The sequence below is a fragment of the Microcebus murinus genome, chromosome 4 (genome assembly GCF_040939455.1).
Source record: "Microcebus murinus isolate Inina chromosome 4, M.murinus_Inina_mat1.0, whole genome shotgun sequence".
In the NCBI taxonomy this organism is placed as follows: domain Eukaryota; kingdom Metazoa; phylum Chordata; class Mammalia; order Primates; family Cheirogaleidae; genus Microcebus; species Microcebus murinus.
In genome coordinates, this window is record NC_134107.1 from 21525580 (window position 1) to 21550629 (window position 25050).

The window sequence follows — 25050 nt, forward strand, 5'->3', positions numbered from 1 at the left end:
CTGGAGTGCAATGGCTCAATCATAGCTCACTGCAACCTCAGACTCCTAGGCTCAAGCAATCCTCTCACCTTGGCCTCCTGAGTAGCTGGGACTTAGGCACCACCACCCCTGGCCTGAGAATTCTGTTTTCTGGGATCTAAACTTGGAGACATTTTATTCTGATATATAATTGTGCCAGATGGTGACCTGAAAACCATTTAATATGCCAAGGACATTTCACAAATCACTGCCACTCTTACCATTTCTAAGTAATTTGCTACTGAGAAGTCAAATCACTACTATAAAGATTTAAACTGCCCCCATATTTTCTGAGACATACCCCAAGTCTTGATGTACCTAACAGGCAAGAAGGGAAACTAGCCATTTGATTTCTCTCCACATGAGGTCTCAGCGCCCCACTGCCCACTGGTTAGTGAGAGTTGATAACAGTGCTCTATGCACCTGTGCAGGATGGATGCTTTTTGCCTAGCTACAGTTTGGGAGAGCACCTTTTCACATTCCTCACCTGTAATTGCAGGGGTGCATGGGAGAGGAGCTGGGATAGGGACGGTCCACAAAGTGATCAATAATAATCCCCATGATAGGTGGGGTCCTCTCAAATTGCCTGAAATGCAATAAGCAGATTGCAGTATTTGTTAGAATGTCTTTCCAGCCCCTCTGAAATCCTTAGAGGGCCCTTCACCTTATATGGTGTTGGCAGGCACTACCAGAGCCTTGGCCACTACAATCCCTAAATACAGACCACCAACTCTACATTCTAGACAGGTTGGCTCTGGGACATATAAATTCTCCAATCTGGCAACTATGCTCTTTCTTTCTTAATTGTATTCTTCTGAAGGGGCTGTTTTCGGCAACACTTAATTGTAGGCTTAGTCTTGAAGTTCAGGGAGAAAAAAAACTTTAACATCCTTTTAAGAGTTCTTTTGAATTTCAGGATCCTTCCTCACCTCGTAGACATGAATGCCAAGTTAATTCTATAAGCACAAGAAAGAGTGATGGTGCCCACAGGGGTGCCCACTGTCCCAACACGAACTGTCTGGAAGCCTAGAAGAGAGAAATTATTAGGTTTTTTGCAGAGAATATATATATATAATTGAGACAGAGTCTCACTTTGTTGTCCAGGCTAGAGTGAGTGCCATGGCGTCAGCCTAGCTCACGGCAACCTCAAACTCCTGGGCTCAAGCGATCCTCCTGCCTCAGCCTCTCCAGTAGCTGGGACTACAGGCATGTGCCACCATGCCCGGCTAATTTTTTTTCCTATATATATTAGTCGGCCAATTAATTTTTTTTCTTTCTATTTATAGTAGAGACGGGGTCTTGCTCTTGCTCAGGCTGGTTTCGAACTCCTGACCTCAAGCAATCCGCCCGCCTCAGCCTCCCATAATGCTAGGATTACAGGCGTGAGCCACCACACTGGGCCTTGCAGAGAATACTGACAAACACTGCCCCTAGTTTGTCTTTCCCTGAATCATTCATCCTATTGTATAGTCTTTGGCATTAACCACTTAACAGTGAACAGCATCAATTTCATGTATATGTGTGTGTGTATATATTTTCCTTTTCAATTTATTCTACATTGAGCTAACATTGGCAGGGGAAATAGCATTCTATTTCCAGATAAAACTATCTTCAAAGAGATAAAATAATTGTTAGTTCTAAAGCCTGAGAAATTCTAACCAGCCCTGCCCAGATATGTCATATGCCAAACGAGACAGTGAAGGAGCACTAGGAATCTGTTACACAAACACTTCAATTCATGAAGTAAACACACTCCACCCAAGCTACTACTCCAGAACTAAGTACAGAGAAGAGACAGGGCCTTGCAGGTGACACTTCCAACAAAGCCTCCCTGGATTTCTTGGTTTTACTTTCAATGTTTCAAAGTTGTTGGTGTTCACCAGAAACATTTAACACGCTCATTGTAGAAAATTAGGAAAACAAAGCTATTATATGAAGAGTAAGAAAGAAGACTGAATTCTTGGAACTTTTGGGAAAATTATCTGGTTATCCCTGGCAGTTTCCTGGGCTATGTTCATGCATTCTTATCTTTACTTGTATTATACATATTAAAATCTACATATGATTACAGGTGGCAACCATGCTCATCTTTCCGGAAGTCAGGAAAGCTCTTTTTTTTTTTGACAGAGTCTTGCTTTGTTGCCCAGGCTAGAGTGAGTGCCGTGGCATCAGCCTAGCTCACAGCAACCTCAAACTCCTGGCCTCAAGCAATCCTTCTGCCTCAGCCTCCAAAGTAGCTGGGACTACAGGCACGCACCACCATGCCTGGCTAATTTTTTCTCTATATATATTAGTTGGCCAATTAATTTCTTTCTATTTATAGTAGAGACAGGGTCTTGCTCTTGCTCAGGCTGGTTTCAAACTCCTGACCTTGAGTCATCCGCCAGCCTCGGCCTCCCAGAGTGCTAGGATTACAGGCGTGAGCCACTGCACCCCGGCCTAGAGCTCTTAATACTATGAATGTTTTTCAGCCTTGTTACATACCTTCTCCTAAACCATTCAGCTGAACTTCCCCAAAATATATCCTGTAGGAAAGAAAGGGAAAAAAAAGTTAACTTTATGTTTTAACTCTGAGAGACTCGATAGTGAAAACACCTAGAAACAAAATAAACAAACCCTTCTGCATCTGCATGAACACCTCTCCTGACAGACCATTAATGTTACTGACTACTTCAGTTAAGCTGCAGGCACAGAGATTTGCACAGAGTAGGCTGGTTAAGAAATGAGAAAAATAATTAAGTGGAAACTGCTATTAAAATTTCTTCTCTCTGCTCCTGCAAATGTGTTTTTAAAGTATACCTATTGGGAAATAAAGGATATATAAATAACATTAGCCAATAGGTCTGGAACTGCTCCTGGAAAGTACTAGATTTTGATGAGTGATCTTCAGTTATGGGGAGCTCTTTAGGCTTGTCACAAGTCATTCCAAAGTAAATGGGTTAAGAAAGTAGAAAATCTTTTCTACCACAGAATAATTAACTAGGCAAGATTATTCTGAAAAAATAGAAATATAAGCATAGTAGAAGCTTCCCATGAATCTCCGTGGAAAGTTCAATTTATGTTAGCTAAAAGTCTGAATTTAATGCATGTAGGGCCAGGCGCGTGGCTCACATCTGTAATCCTAACACTCTGGGAGGCCGAAGTGGGAGGATTGCTCAAGGTCAGGAGTTCCAAACCAGCCTGAGCAATAGCCAGACGTCGTCTCTACTAGAAAATAGAAAGAAATTAATTGGCCAACTAAAAATATATAGAAAAAATTAGCTGGGCATGGTGATGCGTGCCTGTAGTCCCAGCTACTCATGAGGCTGAGGCAGAGGCTTGCTTAAGCCCAGGAGTTTGAGGTTGCTGTGAGGCTAGGCTGATGCCATGGCACTCTAGCCAGGGCAACAGAGTGAGACTCTGTCAAAAAAAAAGGTAAGAGAAAGTAATCTATTATATCTGAATAAAAGTCTAGTAATTTTCAGATGGAACACTCAACTTGAAACCTAGGAAGGCTACAAAGAAAACAAAAATTTATTAAAGACTTGGAAAAATAAGAATGGTTAGACCTCCTAGGTTATTGCTAAGAAAGTTAAAGGATGATGACAGTAACAATTCACTGTTTCAACAGAACTAGCAAAGTGTCTCCTCCTTGGTCCTTCCATCCTGCTATAGTAATTTTTCTAAAATCAGCTCTATACACATAATCCAAAGGCTAAAACCAATGGCTCATCATTAATACAAATGAAAGGTGTCCTGGATGATTTCGGACTCCTGGCTATCCAGGCTCTACTTTCCACTTTCTTACATACATACCCTCTACTCCACCATTCTGGTCCATTTGACAATCTGAGTATACCTCTTATCCTGCCCCTTATTTCTATGCCTTGCCAACTTTGTACTCTCCATCTGAAATGATTATTCTCCCTCACTTTTACCACCTGAAATTCTCTTTGTCTCATAGTCCAGCTCACATGCTACTTCCTCCATAAGGTCTATCCTGTTTTCACCACCCAGAACAAACTTTTCCAACCTCTGTTCTCTCAATACCGTTTTCCTGATTCTGCTATATAGGTGTCAAATCCTACTTTTTATTATAATAATGCATCAAACTGTTTCCCCCATTAGATTAGAAACACTCCTAATGCAGGATCTCTTTGTAACTTCTCTGCACAATGCCTGCACTAAAAAGACACTCAGTAAATATATTCAGATGAAATATTCCAAGGAAAATACTCAAACTGTTGACCAGTTCTTGATATCTAACTAAAAACTTAAATTGAATTAGCAGTTTGTTACACAAAAACTTTTAACCATGGCATACATAAGACTGCAATCTTCCCAGGATAGCCTGTTTTTCAAAGTCTTAAGTTCCTTTTCCAGCTTTGAGATGTATATGAGTAGTTCCTCAAAATCCATTCCATAGAAATTGCGACTGCAGAGACAAAAGGAAATGAACCTGGTGGCTTTGGAAGGCTGAGGTTCATAAGAGAAGCAAGATAGTGATCATATTAAAGCTATAGCACCAACAATCTAACCAACCATCTGTCCAAACACAATCATAACACGTGAGTCCCAGTCAGACAATGTGCAAAGTGATGAGGCTGATGAGTGAATCAAGATAAGCATCTATGCTGTTTACCTGTATAATATGACATATTCATGCCCTTGTTTTCTGGAGAGTCTGTAGGCTGGTGTCACCCTAGTTATTGCAAGGAGAGATTTCAGCAGCAATGACAGTCTGTTGTACACTGTGTAGGACACTTTGATTTCTTTATCACACCTGAGGAGCACACAGACACAGTCAGCATCCTCCTATTACGTACTAGAACTATACAAAACAAATTTATTATTAAAACATATTCTGAACTAAAGATGTAATTAAAGTTCTTTGTCAGTTTATCAATAGATTGTTAAGTAAGCCAAAGTTTTATTTTCTCATGCATTAGACACAAGCAGATGAGCACCAGAAGGCACTCAACGTATTTTTTTTCTAGCATTGAAGTAGTGACCTCTCTAAGAACTAAAGCAGCACATTTGAAAACAATAAATTATACTGAAGGTGCAAACATAATATGAATGTATTATCTTATGAGCTGTCTCTATAATCTAACATGAAATCTGGAGGAAAGTCTGTTTGGTACTAAAATTTTGGACCATAACCTGGCAATTGCTTTGTATTTAAGAAAGAAAAATAACGCCCGCACCACACATACTTATCACTAAGATTTTTCTTTTGATGTGTTGATATTTCCTCAATTTTCCTATATACTCTTCTTGAAAACAGAAGCTTCAGGCAGGAGGTAAGCTAATCTGCCTTGAAAGAAGAAAATGGGGGAGGGAAATAACATGCATTTCCAATCCATGACCAACACAGTCTGTAAAAAGGAGCAGTGAGGGGAAATCTTATTGGATGGCTGCCATACAGAAAACAGACAAAATAGAGTAGTCATGTTACAAGAGCTCCCAAAGGATTTAATCAGAGAACTATCTGTACTCTGGGAAAACAACAAATCCTTTTCAGCTTTCTATGCTGCTCTTTTCCCTGCGGTGTCTGAGTCTTTCTGAACTGACGCTCCCTTCGAAGGTCATCTCTGTGCCTAGGCTGGAAGCCAAGCATGAAGCAAATTCTAGCAAAGACCTATTGGCTTTGTTAAGCGGTCAGAATGCCCTCCATGACTCTGAACACAAAGGCCTCTTTTTCACACGATGTCATCTGCTTTATCCTCAGCAACCACAACCAAGGACCCTAAGACAGAGCACTTACTTTTCGTTCATTTCAAGACACCATATTTCCAGCTCCATGGAATCTCCCTATAGACAAGACAATTGAAAAATATTTCAGTTTTTAGAAATTACTTTATTTTTTATTACAAAGAACTATACATACAGTATAAAAATATTGAAAGGTATAAATAAGCAAAAAGAAAAAAACAGATAATCAACTTATAATTGAACCAAACTCTTTTCTAAATAAAAGTGGGATCACAGTATATATAGTATTTTTATCACTTGCTTATTTTCCTTAATAAATACACCATGGAATTTTCCTTATAGTTAAAAATTCTAAACCCATTTGAATGAATGCATAGTATTCCACCATATGATTATCATTTTATCCAACCAGTCTATTTTGGACATGCAGGTTGTTCTAATTTTCACTACTACAAACAACATTGGGAAAAACAGCCTTGACACTAAAACTTTGTACACATCCTTAATTTCTTCAAGCAAATTTACAGAATTAGAATTACTTGGTCAAGGCTGGGCACGGTGCCTCATGTGAAGTTTGAGGTTGTAGCATCTATGATGATGCTATGCACACTATCTAGGCAACAGAGACCCTGTCTCATAAAAAATAGTTGCTAGGTCAAAGGGTATACATACTTTTAAGACTTTTGATATGTATTTCCAAACTGTTCTTCAGAAAGACCACACTTTCCAAATGAAGGAAAGGAGTCTTTCCCTCCAATTCTATGGCGGATATTTTTAGGTGACACCCACAGTTTAGAAAAGTTGTCACCTTAACAAGCTCTTTACTTAAAAATCTTTTAGCTGTCTGATGTCTGTAGCCAAACTGTTCAGCCTCCCTATGTGTTGTTCTGAACAGATGTAGCCTAGCGGGTGGGAAAGAAAAACAAATGACTATAGCTAGAATCCCTCAACCTTGTAACAATCCTGTGTGTCACTTGGTGGAAAAGACAGTCACATATCTTTGAATACAAATAACTTTTTTACTAATCATTTGGGAGAGGACTATTTTCTTAGATTTGGGAGTAAGACTGAGGTTTTGGAATAAAAACTGACTTTTTTTTTCTTTTCTTTTTTTTGAGACAGAGTCTTGCTTTGTTGCCCAGGCTAGAATGAGTGCCGTGGCGTCAGCCTAGCTCACAGTAACCTCAAACTCAAGCAATCCTTCTGCCTCAGCCTCCCGAGTAGCTGGGACCACAGGCATGCACCACCATGCCTGGCTAATTTTTTCTATATATATTAGTTGGCCAATTGATTTCTTTCTATTTATAGTAGAGACGGGGTCTTATTCTTGCTCAGGCTGGTTTTGAACTCCTGACCTCGAGCAATCCGCCCACCTCGGCCTCCCAGAGTGCTAGGATTGTGCTAGGTGCTCAGGGGTGAGCCACCACACCCGGCCTAAGAACTGACTTTTACTTGTTCTAGATAAAATTTTAAAATGCATCCTTAATATATATCCTTCCTATCACATTATTTTTTAATGCCATGATTAATTTTAAATCTCCTAAAAACCAAGGAATAACTAGATACTAGGGAGACAAGACTAGTTGATGTGGTTTTTCTAGGACAATCAGAACAGATTGTAATCAGATTTCACATATGCTTGGGAGAGAAAGGAGTTCTACAGATTCCTTTTAGACTGTCTATGGATCACTAGGAAAACAGTTCATAGTATAAGCTGGCAATTCAATAAAAATGAACGAGAAGATTTGTTTTATTAGATAATAGGGTTTACATGGAATAAATATTGATATCATTCATTCAATAAGAATTCTTGATAGCCTACTATACACCATCGTAGGTACTATGCAGGGCCCTGAGGACACAGAGGTGATTATTTATTTATATCCTGCCTCATTTCATAAAGAACTTGAAAAACTACAAAGATATATAAGATGTAGCATGGCTGCTGACTTCAAGAAGAAATGCAGTTAGGCCCGGTGTGGTGGCTTAATGCCTGTAATCCTAGCACTCTGGGAAGCCGAGGTGAGAGGATCGCTTGAGCTCAGGAGTTCAAGACCAATCTGAGCAAGACCCTGTCTCTACTAAAAATAGAAAGAAATTAGCTAGACGACTAAAAAATAGAAAAAATTAACCAGGCATGGTGGCACACGCCTGTAGACCCAGCTACTGGGGAGGCTGAGGCAGGAGGATTGCTTGAGCTCAGGACTTTGAGGTTGCTGCAAGCTATGCTGACACCATGGCACTCTAGCCCAGGCAACAAGAGTGAGACTCTGTCTCAGAAAAAAAAAAAGAAAAAAGCAGTTAGAATATAAACGGGAAACAGGAACATGTGTTGATTGCCTATTCTTTGTTAGGCACTTTACAAATAAGAATTAAGTGAAAAAATATCATAGCCATGCATGCAAGACCATGAAATATTGTGCTAGTTTGGTTGTGGTAGTGGCAGTGGTGTTAACTAATTTAGCTAGAAAGACACTCAGCTGGGATGTGAACTTGGCTGTGTGTAGCTCCAAACTTCATTTACCTTTTATTATACCATACAGCCTCACAATCTATTAGTGGGAAAAGATTAATAAACATAAGAGTAATGATATCTGCCTCAATCCAAACATGGAATAAGGTGAACAAACACGATTTTAAAAATTATAATACAGCAAAGTTATACTCTAGAAATATAATCAAAGCACCATAAGACATCTAGTAAAGAGAGCAGTTACCTCTCTCACTAAAAGCAGATTTTTCTAAAGCATATGAGTCTTGAAAGATGAGTATAAATATGTCATATGAACAGCCTATTTCATGTGGAATAATAATTTAAAAAAAACCACAACCCCTTCAGAGAATGATGAGGAATTCAGAGAGTGAAGGAGCAATAATAAGGCTAAGAAATGAGCTGGACTTAGAATGTGAAGAACCTTGATCACCACATTAAGATACCATCCTGGCCATAACCATACCTCCGAAGTCTTGAGTGAGATCTCCACGCACATAGACCTCCCGACAGCAGGCAGCTGCCCTGCCAGTGCCTTCTTTGCTTCATGTGTAACCTCTGGGATGTCTTTGATTGCTAAATTGAACTAGAAGACAAAAGGGACTTTTTCCATAATGTTCCCTCACAAGGAACATTATGGAAAAAAGTATGGAAATTAGTATGTTGGGTAATAAGGCATTGCTCTGGCTAATTAAGGAAGACATTGATTTATTTCTTGCTTCCCCATAAGAGATAATTCTACATCAAAGCCCCAATCTCTGGTTGAAAAAGCTAATTACCTGTTATAGAGATTAGCTAAGATATTCTTTTTGTCTTCTAAGGACTAAGCTTTTCACCTATCATAGCAAAAAGTCAAGAATCAAATAAATTCAGGACTAATATTTGATAGGAACGTTCTTTCCAAGAAAGTAGATCAAATGGGATTAGACACTTTAATGTTATTTAGTAATACTATAATTATCCTTATTATTGCACTTGACAACTTAACATTCATTCCTGTGGCAAACACCACAGTACACCCCTTAGCAAAGAATAGGAATTTTACCCAATCTGAACCAGTTGGGGATGAAGATGAACGGGTGCAAATCTTTTCACCAAGTCGAGCCTGGACAATCACTTGGACAGTCTAAAAAATGCAAATGAAGATGTAAAGTCTTAACAAACTGATTTGCAAAGTCTTAACAAACTGATTTGTCTCCTGATCAGGGTTAAAATCCTCCCAATACAGGGTTTAAAAGATGCCTTTAATCCTAATTATACTTTAGGAAAGGGTAGAATTTTAAATGTTTAATAATAGATTAAAATAAACACTACATACAAAAAATAAGATTGTAAACATTCCTGAGGATATAGTATCAACCAATGAGAAGAATTATAGTTTGAGGCTTGGAACCTGTAATACTCTCATATGGCAGAAGAAAAGCTGCACATGGTGGCTGTGACGTTCATAAAGAAAGAAATCCAACTGTGGGTTTAAATATTCACTGCCACAAACTTATGTCACCACAGTAAATTTAAAACAAAAATTCCACAATTATTCATATCATTTGGCCCATATGGCAAAAGTTTTCCATATAATTTTACAAGTAGAATCAACTACATGGATTGTTCTAACATGGCAATGGTTGAGAGGCAGAAACAATACAGGTAAAAATAATTTTTAGATTTAGGAAAATAAGCATTCAAAATTCAGTTTTAATTCCCCACTTACAAGGAAAGGAACAATAGATAATAGTTGGAAATTTCAGGGTTAGTGGAAGCTTAGGGAAAGATGCCCAAAATGCCGCCCAGTCCAGTTCATGGTCTTTGTTCCCAACCCAAGCAAACATACAGTGCCAATAACCTGGCATAACAGTTTGACATTTCTGCAAACAGCCTTGCAAAGAAAAATTTTGAACAAGTAGCTGTGGAAAATTGGAAGCTACTTTTTAGTTACACCCACAAAACCGCCCCCATACCTCACAGTTTGGTTTACAACAGACAGAAGTATCCCTTAAAATGGGCAAGCTGCAAGCTGTTATGTTATATTTCCAAAGAGGGTTCTCAAAAGGGAAAAGCATGGAAGTTATTTCTAACAGTTCTGGGCTCAAGAGAATGGATATATTACCTTAAGGGCAAAAAATTTAATAAACTTGTCCAGGTCCTTTCTGTCTTGGGAATTGAGATCAGTTTCCATTGCCTATAGGAATCTACAACAGAAAAAAAAAAGTGATGAAAAATGCAACTAATATCTTTAAAAAGGGACTGTTACATCAAAGCATACAGAGATGGTATTGTCTACTAGTTTATAAAGTCATGTGGGAGTGGGAGGAAAAAAATCTCCTTTAACTAAAAATACCAAAGTGAAAAATATTAAGATACTATCTCTTGAGGAAAATAAATTCCACAGAGAGCTTTACCTAGGAACCTAAAAAATGGATGAGGACATTTTACCTGCATCCAAAACTTTAAGCTTTAAATATAACCTATCTATTAAAAAATGTTTTATTACCTAACACGTTTAGGACTAAGTTTTAAAGAAACAAAAATTTCTCTAAATACACATAAAATGAGTTAATTTACATTATTTCAAAAGGCCACTTATCAATTTAACTTTTGGGGGGGGGGGTCATGGACCCCTTTTGAGAATCTATTGACAAGAGAAGCCCTTTCTCCAGAAAAATGCACCTATGTAGGAATGTCTGTATTTAATTTCAGAGGGTTTCATGGATTCCATGAAGCACATCATAAATGCCCTTTTACCAGGTTGAAGCAATTTGAGATGGGCTGATATGAAGAATGTATTTAGTGAGAGAAGAGCATGAGCAAAGAGGTATATGCAACAGAGAGCAAAATGGGCTTAGAAATATGCAGCATTCCCTGGCATGGATGGGGAAGTAGTATAGCTGGTTGGGGCCAGACCATGAGTGTCTTGAATACAATGCTAGCATCCTGATCTACACCTAGTGTCCCAAGGCTTTTGAGGAGAGGAAGTAACAGAGTGGTAATGTCATCAAATGGTGCTTTATAAAGCTAGCTTTGCTGGCATAATGTAGAACAGTTTTGAGTATGAGAAGCAGGAATACCAGTTAGGTCCTTGGCAATAATTTAGGCTTCTGGTCAAGGCTAAAACCCTAGCACAGCAATGATTTGGAAACAATATGGATGTGAGATATTTTAAAGGAAGAGCTGATAGGATTTACAGACTGACTGGAGAAAGGGGATAAAGGAGCTCCAAGGTTTTAAACCTAGGTAATTTTTTTTTTTTTTTTTGAGACAGAGTCTCGCTTTGTTGCCTAGGCTAGAGTGAGTGCCGTGGCGTCAGCCTAGCTCACAGCAACCTCAAACTCCTGGGCTCAAGCAATCCTGCTGCCTCAGCCTCCCAAGTAGCTGGGACTACAGGCATGTGCCACCATGCTCGGCTAATATTTTTTTTCTATATATATTAGTTGGCCAATTAGTTTCTTTCTATTTATAGTAGAGACGGGGTCTCGCTCTTGCTCAGGCTGGTTTCGAACTCCTGACCTCGAGCAATCCGCCCGCCTCGGCCTCCCAGAGAGCTAGGATTACAGGCGTGAGCCACCGCGCCCGGCCATAAACCTAGGTAATTGAGAAGCAAATTTACCAGGGTTTCATTTAATAAAAGGCAGGGAAGCCAGAGGGGGAGATGGTTTTAGGGAAGGTATAAACAAAAGGAGAAAATCTATTGACAAGACTGAGAGTTGAAACAGGAAATAAGTTAAAAAAAATTTTTTTAATGTCATAATGACATTTTTATTGAGCTATAACTTACATGTAGTAAAATGCACAAATCTTGAGTGTACAACTCAATAAATATTTTTGGCCAGGCACAGTGGCTCAGGCCTGTAATCCTAGCAATTTGGGAGGCCAAGGTGGGAGGATTGCTTGAGGCCAGGAGTTGGAGACTAGCCTGAGCAAAAGTGAGACCCCATCTCTACAAAAAATAGAAAAATTAGCCAGGTGGCACACACCTATAGTCCCCAGCTACTTGGGAGGTTGAGGCAGGAGGATCACTAGGAGCACAGGAGTCTGAGGTTGTAGTGAATTAAGATGATGACAGTACACTCTAGCCCGGGAGACAGAATAAGACCCTGTCTCAAAAAAATTGTTTTTATATGTATATACCCATATAACCACAATCTAGATAAAGTGATACATTTCCAATATTCCAGAAGGCTCCCTTACACCCTCCTCAGTTAATAAATTCACCAAAAGTAACTATTACTCTGACCTCTATCACCATAGATTAGTTTTGCCTGTTTTGAATTTCTTATAAATGTAATCAAATGCTATTAAGGCTGTGTGAATGGCTTTTCTTCAAAACTATGCCTGTAAGGTTCATCTATATTGCTGCATGTAGCAGTAGTTCATTCTTTTGCATTTTTGTAGTACTCTTTCATGAATATACCAAAATTTTAAAAATAAATTCTATTCTTGGTAAACATTTGGGTTGTTTCCTGCTTTTAGTTATCTTATTTTTGTACTTGTCATTTAGTGGATGTAAACTTTCATTGCTATCAGAGGTAAAGCCAGGAGTGTCAATGTTGGGTCACAGAGTATACACCATGTATGTTTAGCTTTAAGAGACACTGCCAAACAGTTTTGAAGTATCTGTACCAATTTACATTCCCACCAGCAGTGCTTGAGAATTCCAGTTGCTCCAAATCCATACCACCACTTGGTAATGCTTATTCTTTAATCTTAGCCATTCTGGTGGAGATGTGGGAATACCTCATTCGATCTGCATTTCCTTGATGATTGCCGTTCCCCTATTAGCACCTTTTCACATGCTTATTAGCTATTTGGAGATCCTCTTTTGTGACTTGCCAGTTCAAGCCTTTTGCCCACTTTTACAATTGAGTTTTCCTTTTCTTATTAAATTGTAGTTTTAAAAATTTATTCTGGATACAAGTACTTTGTTGGATACACATACCACAAATATCTTCTCCCAGATGTGGCCTGTAATTCTTATGAAATTATTTTTTTTTAAATGTGAGGACTGAACTCTAATTTTTTTGCTAAAAACTCCTTCCTAAGGAGGCCAGCTGGGTTAGGCTGGCAAATGGTAAGGAGGCCAGCAGGGTTAGGCTGACAAACGGTAAATTCCCACAAAGCGGCTTTTGTTAACCAAACGAAGCAGTGGTTTACTTCCTGACCTGATTCTGGTATGGCATTAACATCACCTAAAAGATAAGAAGACCCTGTCTTAACTCAAGCATCCTGGCAGATGCCTATCATAAATCTAAAATGTCTTAACTGAGCATCCTAGCAGGCGCCTATTCTTAAATTTAAAGCAGCTTAAAACATCCTAGCAGGCGCCTATTGTAAATTTAAAATGTCCTCCTGTCTGGACCTCCCAGAGTGCCCACAACCTTATCTTAAAATAAGCATATCCTTTCTGGTCTTCTAGATAAAGTCTAACCCTCTCAGCCAATTGCCAGCCAAAGAATCTTTAAACCCACCTATAACCTGTAAGCCCCCCCCCCGCCCCCCCCCCTTCACGATGTCCCACCTTTTTGGGCCAAACCAATGTATGCATCTCATGTATTGATTTGTGACCTTGCCTGTAACCCTTGTCTCTCTGAAAATGTATAAAACTGAACTATAACCCAGCTACAGCGAGCCCACTTGCTCAAGGCTTCTTGAGAGTGGCTCCGGGTCATGGTCCTCAAATTTGGCTCAGAATAAACTTCTTTCAAATATTTCAGGGCTTGGATTTTTTCCGTCCACAAATGAGAGACTGAATATACTAACAGACAATGGCTGGACTGTATCTATAAAAATATAACTCTGACCTACAACCTGGAACAACCAGCCCAGGAGGCCAGCCTACTATCTACAGTAATAAACAAGGAAACCAAACAATAACCACTATAACAATTGGCCCAATTCACAATAGCCAAGATATGTAATCAACCTAAATGTCCAACAACAGATGAATGAATAAAGAAAATGTGGAAAATATACACAATAGAACATAATCCAGCCATAAAAAAGAATGAAATCCTGTCATTTGCAGCAACATGGATGAACCTAGAGACCATTATGTTAAGTGAAATAAGCCAGGCACAGAAAAAACAAATACCACATTGTTGGAGACTAAGACCCTTCACATTCCTACGACTTGCCCTACGCACAGGCCTCCTTGTCCGGGAAAATAGCACCCAGCCCCCCAGCTATAGTTCCAAGAAGAATGCATTCCATGCCATGCTTGCTTCAGGGCATGCCACCTGCAATTGTTCCCAACCCCCTGCCAGGTTGGGGTTGAGTGATCCATCACAAAGAGCTTCCGGTGCCATTGGGATGCTGATTGGGGCTGATTAGCCCACAGGAAAGCCTCATTATTCCCCCATTCTATTTTTCTGTTTCTACTTCCTTGTTTTCTGTATATAAAACCTACTAAAAATCCAAGTAAAGTAGACCTTGACAATCATTCGCTTGGTCTCGTTCCTTTCTCTCGCTCATCTCTTTCGGGTCGGGACACCACATAACCTCACTCACACAGAATCTAAAATGTGGTCTTGTTCTCACAGAAGTAGAAAGTAGAACAGTAGTTACCAAAGGATGTGGAGGGTATGGTGGAGGGGAGACAGTGTGTCATTGGTCAATAGATAAAAAGCTACAATTACATAGAAGAAATAAATTCTGTTCTATTTCATAGCAGGATGACTAGAGTTAACAATAATGTACTGTATGTTTCAAAGCAGCTAAAAAAAATTTCACGAAGAAATTACAAATGTTTAAGGCAGGACTCCTCAAACTTTTTAAACAGGGGGCCAGTTCACTGTCCCTCAGACCGTTGGAAGGCCATTGGAGAGTGCGGTGCACATTCTACACATGCGCACTGTGGGCCCGAGACTAGTAGGCTGCTAAGCAGGACGAGCATGGGGGCAAAAACACCCGGTGGGCCAGATAAATGTCCTTGGTGGGCTGCATGTGGCCTGCGGGGCTATAGTTTGAGGACCCCTGGTTTAAGGTAATGGAAATGCAAATTACCCTAATTTGATTATTACACAATTTATACCTGCATTGAAACACCACACTGTACCTCATAAATATGTACAATTATTATGTGTTAATCATAAATAAAAAACAAAAAACCATTGGTCTGTAACAAGGGTATTAATCAAACCCTAGGATTTGGAGAAGGTTTGTCCCTACTTCGAATTTAAGATCAACCAGAGAAAGCCAACTATGTACCTCAAACCAACACATAGGATGCTGTTTCTAATTAGCCTGCCTACAGCTTCCTCCAAATAGGGCATACCTAAAGCCTTTCCCTTCTTCCCACTATAAAGCTTTCCAAATAATTCCTCTGTCTGCCTTTGAGTCTCTGCCAAATGCAAGTGACTCTCTTGCTCTGAATAGTCTTTGCTTGTTCTCATTTAGCAGTCTTTATTTTATTAAAAATAGCTTTATTGAGTTATAACTGTTAATAACCTTTTTTTTCTTTCTTTTATAGAGGCAGGACCTGGTTCTGTCACCCAGGCTGCAGTGCAGCATCACAATCATAACTCATTGTAACCTCAAACTCCTGGTCAGAGGATCCACCTCCTGCCTCAGTCTCCTGAGTAGCTAGACTATAGGCACACTCCACCACATCCAGCTTGTCAACATATTGACAGGATATGTACAGTAAAACCATCAAAAACAAAATAGTGAACATACCCATCACTCCCCCAAAATTCGCTCAGGCCCCTTGGGAATCCCTCCCTCCTTAATATTCCTTATCCTCAAGCAACCACTGCTCTCTATCTGCTGTTTCTAGAACTTTATATCAATTAAATCATACAGTATGTACATTTCTCTAGCTTTTTTCATTTAGCATTATTATTTTAAGATTCATCCATGTTGTGTTATGTGTCAATAGTTCATTTCTTTTTATTGCCGAATAGTATTACTTTTAAGGAGTCTTCAGATGACCAGTTGTTCTTAATTTTAATAAGTTCAATTAATCAATTTTTCCTTTGATGGTTGGCACTTTGTGTTCAAAACAAGAAATTTTTGCTGATCCCCAAGTCATGAAGATATTCTTCTACATTTTCTTGTAGAAGCATTTTTGTTTTACTTTTCACATTTGGATTTATGTCCATTTCAAATTAATTTTTATATGTGGTGTAAGTTTGGGATCGAGGTTCAACACTTTTAGTCTATCAGTTTGGTTTATTTAATAGGTTGAGTCAGAAAAACCAGAAGATCAATCTGAAGTCTGAAAGCCAAGTCTGAAACTAATGGTAAAGATTAAAGTTAAGGCTGGAAACAGAAATGGATATTCTCCACAAAAAGGGATAGTTATAATAGTAGATGAAATCACTAAGGCAGACAATAGGAAAAAGATAGTAAGAAAGACCCTAGAAAATACATACATAAAGATCCAAAAAAGAATGTATAGAGACAAGAACTAATCAGAAATAGGAGGTAAAATGATTTTTGAGCAGTTTTCATTGAAATCAAGAGGAAAAAAGTTTCAATATAAAAGGTATGGTCAGGGCCAGGCACGGTGGCTCACACCTATAATCCTAGCACTCTGGGAGGCTGAGGCGGGTGGATTGCTCAATGTCAAGAGTTCGAAACCAGCTCGAGCAAGATCGAGACCCCATATCTACTAAAAATAGAAAGAAAATTAATTGGCCAACTAAAATATATATAGAAAAAAATTAGCCAGGCATGGTGGCGCATGCCTATAGTCCCAGCTACTCGGGAGGAGGCTGAGGTAGAAGGATCGCCTGAGCCCAGGAGTTGGAGGTTGCTGTGAGCTAGGCTGACTCCACGGCACTCTAGCCAGGGCAACAGAGTAAGACTCTGTCTCAAAAAAAAAAAAAAGGTATGGTCAGATAATACAAAATTTTTCAGAGGTGAAGAACAGAACTGAGAAAAAGGCCACTGGAGTTGGCATTGTGTTGCTACTGGCATCTGAAGGGATGGTTTCTTAAAGTAGTAGTGAAGAATGGATTTAGCTATTAATACTCATGAGAAATTAGATGATTTACCTTTGGGGGTTTATCATTTGTAGGTTTGACAGTATTTGAAATATACATACCTTTGTATATGTTTTAGACCTTCCTAATTTTGGTTAAAAAGAATACTAACAAATGCTAAAAAGTAAAAGGACCTTTTAAAGAGTTAAACAGCTCCAGGCTGGTTCAATGGTATTGGGTTATCAGAACTTATTAACATTAGTGTCACTGAAGTTGGTATTCAATCCCCCACTGCTAAATTTGACTGGCTTAAAAAAATAATAATAATAATAACAAACAGCTCAAGACCCTAAAGCAACACAGCAACAGATCTGAGATAAGATTCTGCTGTAGGATTATACTGCTCTTACTTTACCACCAGTGTATCTACCAATGCAAACATAAAATATCACAATGACTCTATCGTGTTTCCCCAAAAATAAGATCTACCCATAAAATAAGCCCTAGCAGGATTTCTAAGCATTTGCACAATATAAGCCCTACCCCCAAAATAAGACCTAGTGATAGGCATGGCTACACAGCATATCTGCACAACCCATGCATTTTGTTGCGGAACGGTAAAGACGAACAGCCCTTCTCATCTGCCCTATGAGAGCTCTATTGCTCAACATGAGAGACTGGGGCCAATGGTTCTAAAGGAAATAGAGTCGCATGGAATTCAGGATAGAATTCGGGTTTGGAGAGTTATGATGACAGAAGAAGACGATTTAACTATATTTGAATAAATGTAGATTTGTTGTACCGTACTTAAAAAAAAATAACACATCCCCTGAAAATAAGCCCTATAATGTCTTCTTGAGGAAAAATAAATACAAGATCCTGTTTTATTGTTTGGGGAAACATGGTAGTGACTTTTGTACAACTGGTAGCACTAAAAGGATTATGTAACTACAGTTATTGAGCCAAGAAGGGTGCAGTCTCCATTGGGGAAAAAGTTGCCTCCCAGGCAGCAGAGTTCGTTGTTCCCTTAGGCCTAGTCAACCAGGCAGTTAATTCATCCTTCACAATGTGAATGTATATATAGTTTACTTTATGCTTTGTTTTTTGTAAAATTCATCCTCTGAGTCCTCCAAGGAATATAAAGGGAAATTTGGTACTAATATTAAAGAGATTTACAACTGAATTCTCCTTTTTTTCAGCCCTTTATTACTAGTCAGTCACTAAGTCCTTCAAAATCTTTTTTTTTTTTTTTGAGACAGAGTCTCACTTTGTTGCTAGAGTGAGTGCCCTGGCATCAGCCCAGCTCACAGCAAACTCAATCTCCTGGGCTCAAGCAAGCCTCTTGCCTCAGCCTCCCAAGTAGCTGGGACTACAGGCATGCGCCACCATGCCCGGATAATTTTTTGTATATATATTTTTAGTTGGTCGATTAATTTCTACCTTTAGTAGAGAGGGTCTCTCTCAGGCTGGTTTTGAACTCCTGACCTCAAGCAATCCCCTCGCCTTGGCCTCTCAGAGTGCTAGGATTACCGGTGTGAGCCACCACGCCCGACTTCAAAATCTTTTTATATGCAAAATCTTATATTTGCTGGATTTTCATTTCCACAGATACCACAGTAATCCAGATCTTATTTCGTTTTTTTTTTTTTTTTTTTTTTTTTTTGAGACAGAGTCTCACTTTATTGCCCAGGCTAGAGTGAGTGCCGTGGCATCAGTCTAGCTCACACCAACCTCAAACTCCTGGCTCAAGCAATCCTCCTGCCTCAGCCTCCCAAGTAGCTGGGACTACAGGCATTCGCCACCATGCCCGGCTAATTTTTTGTATATATATATTAGTTGGCCAATTAATTTCTTTCTATTTATTGTAGAGACGGGGTCTCGCTCTTGCTCAGGCTGGTTTCGAACTCCTGACCTCGAGCAATCCGCCCACATCGGCCTCCCAGAGAGCTAGGATTACAGGTGTGAGCCACCGCGCCCGGCCTAGATCTTATTTCTCATCTGGAAGAGAATGATCTGGTTAGTTACTTTACATTCTTCTAGTTTATGCTGTAAACCTCAGGCAAACCCCCCATCACATTGCTCCTATGCCCCAGGACTTTTGGCAAACTCTTCAGTTTGACTTTCAAGAATCCCTATGCAAGAACAGCCATTATGGAAAACAGTATGCGAGTTCCTCAAAAAATTAAAAATATAATAGAACTACCATATGATCAATACAGGAATCCCATTACTGAGTATCTATCCAGGCTATCTAAAGAAAATAAAGTCAGTATGTTGAAGAGATATCTATATTCCCATGTTTATTGCAGCACTAATTACAGTAGCCAAAATATGGAATCAATCTAAATGTCCATCAATGGATGCATGGTTAAAGGAAACTGGTATATATAAACAATGGAATATGAGATCTCATCATTTGAGGCAACGTGGATGAACCTGGAGGACATTATGTTAAGTGAAATAAGCCAGGCACAGAAAGACAAATACCCCATGATACACTCATATCTGGAATTTTAAAAAGCTGATCTCATAGAGGTAGAGAATAGAATAGTAGTTACTAGAGGCTGGGGAGGCAAGGAGAAGAGAGAGTAAAATGGGAAGAGATTGGTAAGGTGTCACAAACTTACAGATAGAAAACAAGAATAAGTTCTGATGTCTATTGCACAGTAAGGTGATCATAGCCAACAATATTGTGTATTTCAAAATAACTACAAGAAAGCCAGGCATGTGCTTTGGGAGGCTGAGGCAGGAAGATTAGAAGGATCATTTGAGCCGAGGAGTTTGGGGCTGCAGTGTACCATGATCATGCTTGTGAATAGCCACTGCACTCCAGTCTGGGCAACAAAGTGTGACCCCATCTCCCAAAAAATAAAAGAAAAAATAACTATAGGAGGGACTTTCAGTGTTCTCACCACAAAGAAATAATAAATGTTTGGGGTAATAGATAAGCTAATTACCCTAATTTGATTATTACACAACATATACATGTATCAAAATAGCACACTATACCCCATAAATATATAAAACAATCATTATGTGTCAATTATGGTTAAAAACAGCAAATGGTGATCCTGTACCAAGGTCAAATATTTGGATGTACAGACGTAGGAAACTAATTTTATTAGTTCAGTCAAGGTTTTGGGGACTTCAGTTACAAGACACAGATTATATACTATAATTTCTATTTTTGAGAAAAACTGCCGAGGAGAGAGAAAAAGAAGTGTCAAGTGATAAACATGTTACCTTTCCTAAAAGGAGACTATTTGAGGAAAATAAAATAGTATCAGATGGTTACCTGATATCACATCACACTATAAGCTTCACATCCTTCACTACCACAGGGCAAAGTAGGATGGCATTTTGTAAACAAAAGTGTAGCAACCTAGAGAGCCTTCTTACCTGACAATGTATATAGTTGACTTCTTTTGTTTTTTTTAGTGTCAGGGTCTTGCTATGTTGCCTAGACCAGACTTGCACTCCTAGGCTCAAAAGCTATTCTCCTGGCTGGGCACAGTGGCTCATGCCTGTAATCCTAGTATTCTGGGAGGCCGAGGCAGGCAGATCGCTCACGGTCTGGAGTTCGAAACCAGCCTGAGCAAGAGTGAGACCCCATCTCTACTAAAAATAGAAAAAAATTTATTGGCCAACTAAAAACATATATAGAAAAACTTACACGGGCATGGTGGCATGTGCCTGTAGTCCCAGCTACTTGGGAGGCTGAGGCAGGATTGCTTGAGCCTAGGAGTTTGAGGTTGCTGTGAGCTAGGCTGATGCCACCACACTCTAGCCCAGGCAACAGAGACTCTGTCTCAAAAAAAAAAAGCTATCCCCCCTGCCTCGGCCTCCTGAGTAGCTGGGACTACATGAATCGCCACCACACCACAAAAACTAAGAAGCCCAAGGTTCCAGAAAAAGAATAAAGTCAACACCACAGATGGAAGGGAAAATTGACACCAAGGGGCTGAGGTCTATCATGGTTAGGTTCTTCTAACAAACACATGAGCACAAGAGTAGGGTTGGATGATATGACCTCAACATTATGGGCAGGTAAAGTCCAATATCCTGCATAAAGACTCAGAGCCAAGTGCTCCTTGATCACAGATGCTGGAAGAATTGTAGAGAAGAAGGTTTGTCATTTATCATGGCAAGGTTAAGAGGTAGGCAAGTTGCTCTCAAAATATCAAAAGCCTACGTAGGTAAAGTACATAAATATAAGATCCAAAATTATACTACCTACATGCATGATAAGGAAATGAAAAGCCAAGAAATTAACCTAAAAACTGGTCTAGAACCATTCAAACTCCAAGAAACAGATAAGTAGCAAGGCTGAACAGTCTTGGGAGGTTTCACAGCCTTGGATCATCAGCAACCTGCTACGAGGCCACAAACTCATAACTCTTCCCCACAAATTTTAGCCAGATGAATTCATAATTTTAAAAAACTAGACTTCATGTAGAAATAAAATATTAAGAACTCAAAAATAATAAGCTATTAAGAAAGAGACTATACATCTGAGATAGGAGAATGGGCAAGCTAAAAGGAAACTTACTTATTTTTGAACTTGTGAAACCTATAGAAAAGAACTTAAGGCAGCTACAGCAATGCTAGGGCCCAAATCATCAGAACATAGTATGAGCATGAAAGAATAAGGCTTGTAAAAATCTGAAGGTAACAAGGAAGTTTTGGAAAACTACGGAGTGATGAGTCCTGGGAATAGAGAATAATTTGAAAGGAAAGGATCCAGCTTTTGAACTCCAGGGGGAAGGCCAAATCAGTGTGTTGAGAAAATAATATATTAAAATTTTTTAAATAACTTTCCATACTTCTTAAAAACTGAGATATAAATCACATACCACAAAAGTCACCATTTTAAAGTGTACAACTGAGAAATTTTAGTATACTTTCAAAGATGTACAATCATCACCACTATCTAATTTTTGAATATTTTCATCATATCAAAAAGAAATCCCAGCTGAATAATATTCCATTTTTTGGATATACCACATTTTGTTTACTGATTCATCAGCTGACAGCCATTTAAGTTGTTCCGACTTTTTCATGGTATAAATAATAATGCTAAGAACATCCATGTACAAGTTTTTATGTTAACATATGTTTCCAATTCTCTTGGGTATATAACTAAAAGTAGAATTCCTGGTCATATGATAATTCAACATTTAACTTTTTGAAGAACTGCCAAACTGTTTTCCAAAGCAGCTGCACCATTTTACTTTTAGCAGTGGGTTGAATTTTAAGATTAGGATATAAAATAAGGACAGCCAGGCATGTTGGCGCAGGCTTGCAGTCCTAGATACTCAGTAGCCTGAGGCAGGAAGACCACTTGAGCCCAGGAGCTCAAAGCTATAGGGCACAATGATTGCACCTTTGAATAGTCACTGCACTCCAGACTGTGCAATGTAGTGAGAGTCTGTATCCAAAAAATTTAAAATGGTATGTTAGAATAGACTTACCCAAAAAAAATTAAGCTAAAAAAGGAGAAGAGATGACAGACACACATAATGGGTCTTTTTTTTTCTGCACGTAACTACCTCTTTTCCACAGCCCCTCTCTGTCCTTCCAGTCTCTTTTCATTTATAATATACTACCCAGATAAATATGCTATTGCTGTATTGTTTTTGTTAATATACAAAAATGGTGTGTATTTTTTCTTTCTCTCAGAAAACAATGAAATGTAGCTGTAATTTGTTATAACTTAAAGCTAACTTTTTTCCAATTTTTAAAATTGTGGTCAAATACATATAAAATTTACCATCTTAACCATTTTTATTTATTTATTTATTTTTGACAGAGTCTCACTTTGTTGCCCAGGCTAGAGTGAGTGCCGTGGCGTCAGCCTAGTTCACAGCAACCTCAAACTCCTAGGCTCAAGCAATCCTCCTGCCTCAGCCTCCCGAGAAGCTGGGACTACAGGCATGCGCCACCATGCCCGGCTAATTTTTTCTATATACATTAGTCGGCCAATTAATTTCCTTCTATTTATAGTAGAGACGGGGTCTTGCTCTTGCTCAGGCTGGTTTCGAATTCCTGACCTCGAGCTATCCGCCCGCCTTGGCTTCCCAAAGTGCTAGGATTACAGGCGTGAGCCACTACGCCCGGCCCATCTTGACCATTTTTAAATCAACAGTTCAGTGGTATTAAATATATTCATAATGTTATGCAGCCATGACCACATCCATGTCCAGATCTGTTTTCATCTTGTAAAACTGACATTTTGCCTTCATTAAACAATAACTCCCCATTCCATCACCTTTCTTCAACCTCTGGCAACCATCATTCTACTTTCTGTCTCTATGATTTTGATGACTACTAAGTACTTCATATAATAGGAATCATCCAGTATTTGTCTTTTTGTAATTGGCTTATTTCAGTTAGCATAAAGTCCTTAAGGTTCATCCATATTGTAGCATATTACCGAAAACTTCCTTCCTTTTTTAAGGCTGAATAAGAGTTCACTATATGGATATACCACATTTTGCTTATCCACTCATCCATTGATGGACACTTGAGTTGCTTTCACATTTTTCTTTTTTTTTTGAGACAGAGTCTCACTCTGTTGCCCAGGCTACAGTGCCATGTGTCAGCCTAGCTCACAGCAACCTCAAACTCCTGGGCTCAAGCAATCCTACTGCCTCAGCCTCCAGAGTAGCTGGGGCTATAGGCATGTGGCACCACGCCCGGCTAATTTTTTCTATGTATTTTGAGTTGTCCAGCTAATTTCTTTCTATTTTTTTAGTAGAGACAGGGTATCACTCTTGGTCACATCTCAGCCTCTCAGAGTGCTAGGATTACAAGTGTGAGCCACCGTGCCCGGCCTGCTTTCACATTTTAGCTATTGTGAATAATGCTGCTATGAATATGGGTGCACAAATATCTTTTTCAAGACCTTGCTTTCAATTCTTTTTTTTTTTTTTTTTTTTTTTGAGACAGAGTCTCACTTTGTTGCCCAGGCTAGCGTGAGTGCCATGGCATCAGCCTAGCTCACAGCAACCTCAATCTCCTGGGCTCAAGCGATCCTACTGCCTCAGCCTTCCGAGCAGCTGGGACTACAGGCATGCGCCACCATGCCTGGCTAAGTTTTTGTATATATATTTTTAATTGGTCAATTAATTTCTATTTTTAGTAGAGAGGGGATCTTGCTCAGACTGGTTTTGAACTCCTGACCTCGAGCAATCTGCCCCCCTTAGCCTCCCAGAGTGCTAGGATTACAGGCATGAGCCACCATGCCCAGCCTCAATTCTTTGTAGTATATACCCAGAAATAGAATGGCTGAATCATAGCAATTCTATTGAGGAATTGCCATTCTGTTTTCCAAGGTGGCTATACCATTTTACATGCCCACCAACAGTGCCCAAGAGTTCTAATTTTTCCACATCCTGGACAACACTTTTTTTTTTTTTTTGAAGCAGTGTCTTGCTCTATTATCTGGGCTGAAGTGCAGTGGTATGGTCCTGCCTCAGCTTTCCAAGTAGCTACAATCAATCTCCTCACCTCGGTCTCGCAAAGTGCTGAAATTACAGCCATGAGCCACCACACACGACCCTCACCAACACTTTATTTTGGGGTTTTTAATTTTTTTGGCTGAGAGGCGGCTCATGCTTGTAATCCTAGCACTCTGGGAGGCCAAGGCGGGCGGATCGCTCAAGGTCAGGAGTTCAAAACCAGCCTGAGCAAGAGTGAGACCCTGTTTCTACTATAAATAGAAAGGAATTAATTGACCAACTAAAAATATATCTATAGAAAAAATTAGGCGGGCATTGTGGCACATGCCTGTAGTCCCAGCTACTCTGGAGGGTGGGGCAGGAGGATTGCTTGAGCCTAAGAGTTTGAGGTTGCTGTGAGCTAGGCTGAGGCCACCTGCACTCTAGCCCGGGAACAGAGTGAGACTCTGTCTCAAAAAAAAAAAAAAAG

At 39.4% G+C, this 25050-nt stretch overlaps 1 protein-coding gene across 11 annotated transcripts in view; it reads right to left on the reverse strand.

Moving 5' to 3' along the window:
- Positions 1–25050, reverse strand: part of ATG13 (autophagy related 13) — a 51285-nt gene that overhangs the window by 14628 nt on the left and 11607 nt on the right. For 7 of the 11 annotated variants that reach the window (XM_012789677.2, XM_012789742.2, XM_020286490.2 and 4 more), the window contains exons 3-10: positions 10311–10392; positions 9249–9329; positions 8670–8789; positions 5765–5811; positions 4640–4780; positions 2503–2543; positions 948–1044; positions 506–604 (exon numbers count right to left, since the gene is read on the reverse strand). In XM_012789677.2, the coding sequence (XP_012645131.1) occupies positions 506–604; positions 948–1044; positions 2503–2543; positions 4640–4780; positions 5765–5811; positions 8670–8789; positions 9249–9329; positions 10311–10379 (695 nt within the window). In that variant the 5' untranslated portion in view covers positions 10380–10392. Of the gene's footprint in view, positions 1–505; positions 605–947; positions 1045–2502; positions 2544–4321; positions 4433–4639; positions 4781–5764; positions 5812–8669; positions 8790–9248; positions 9330–10310; positions 10393–25050 lie in introns of all 11 variants that reach the window. The other 4 variants (XM_076001967.1, XM_076001968.1, XM_076001969.1 and 1 more) reach the window with 2 other exon arrangements.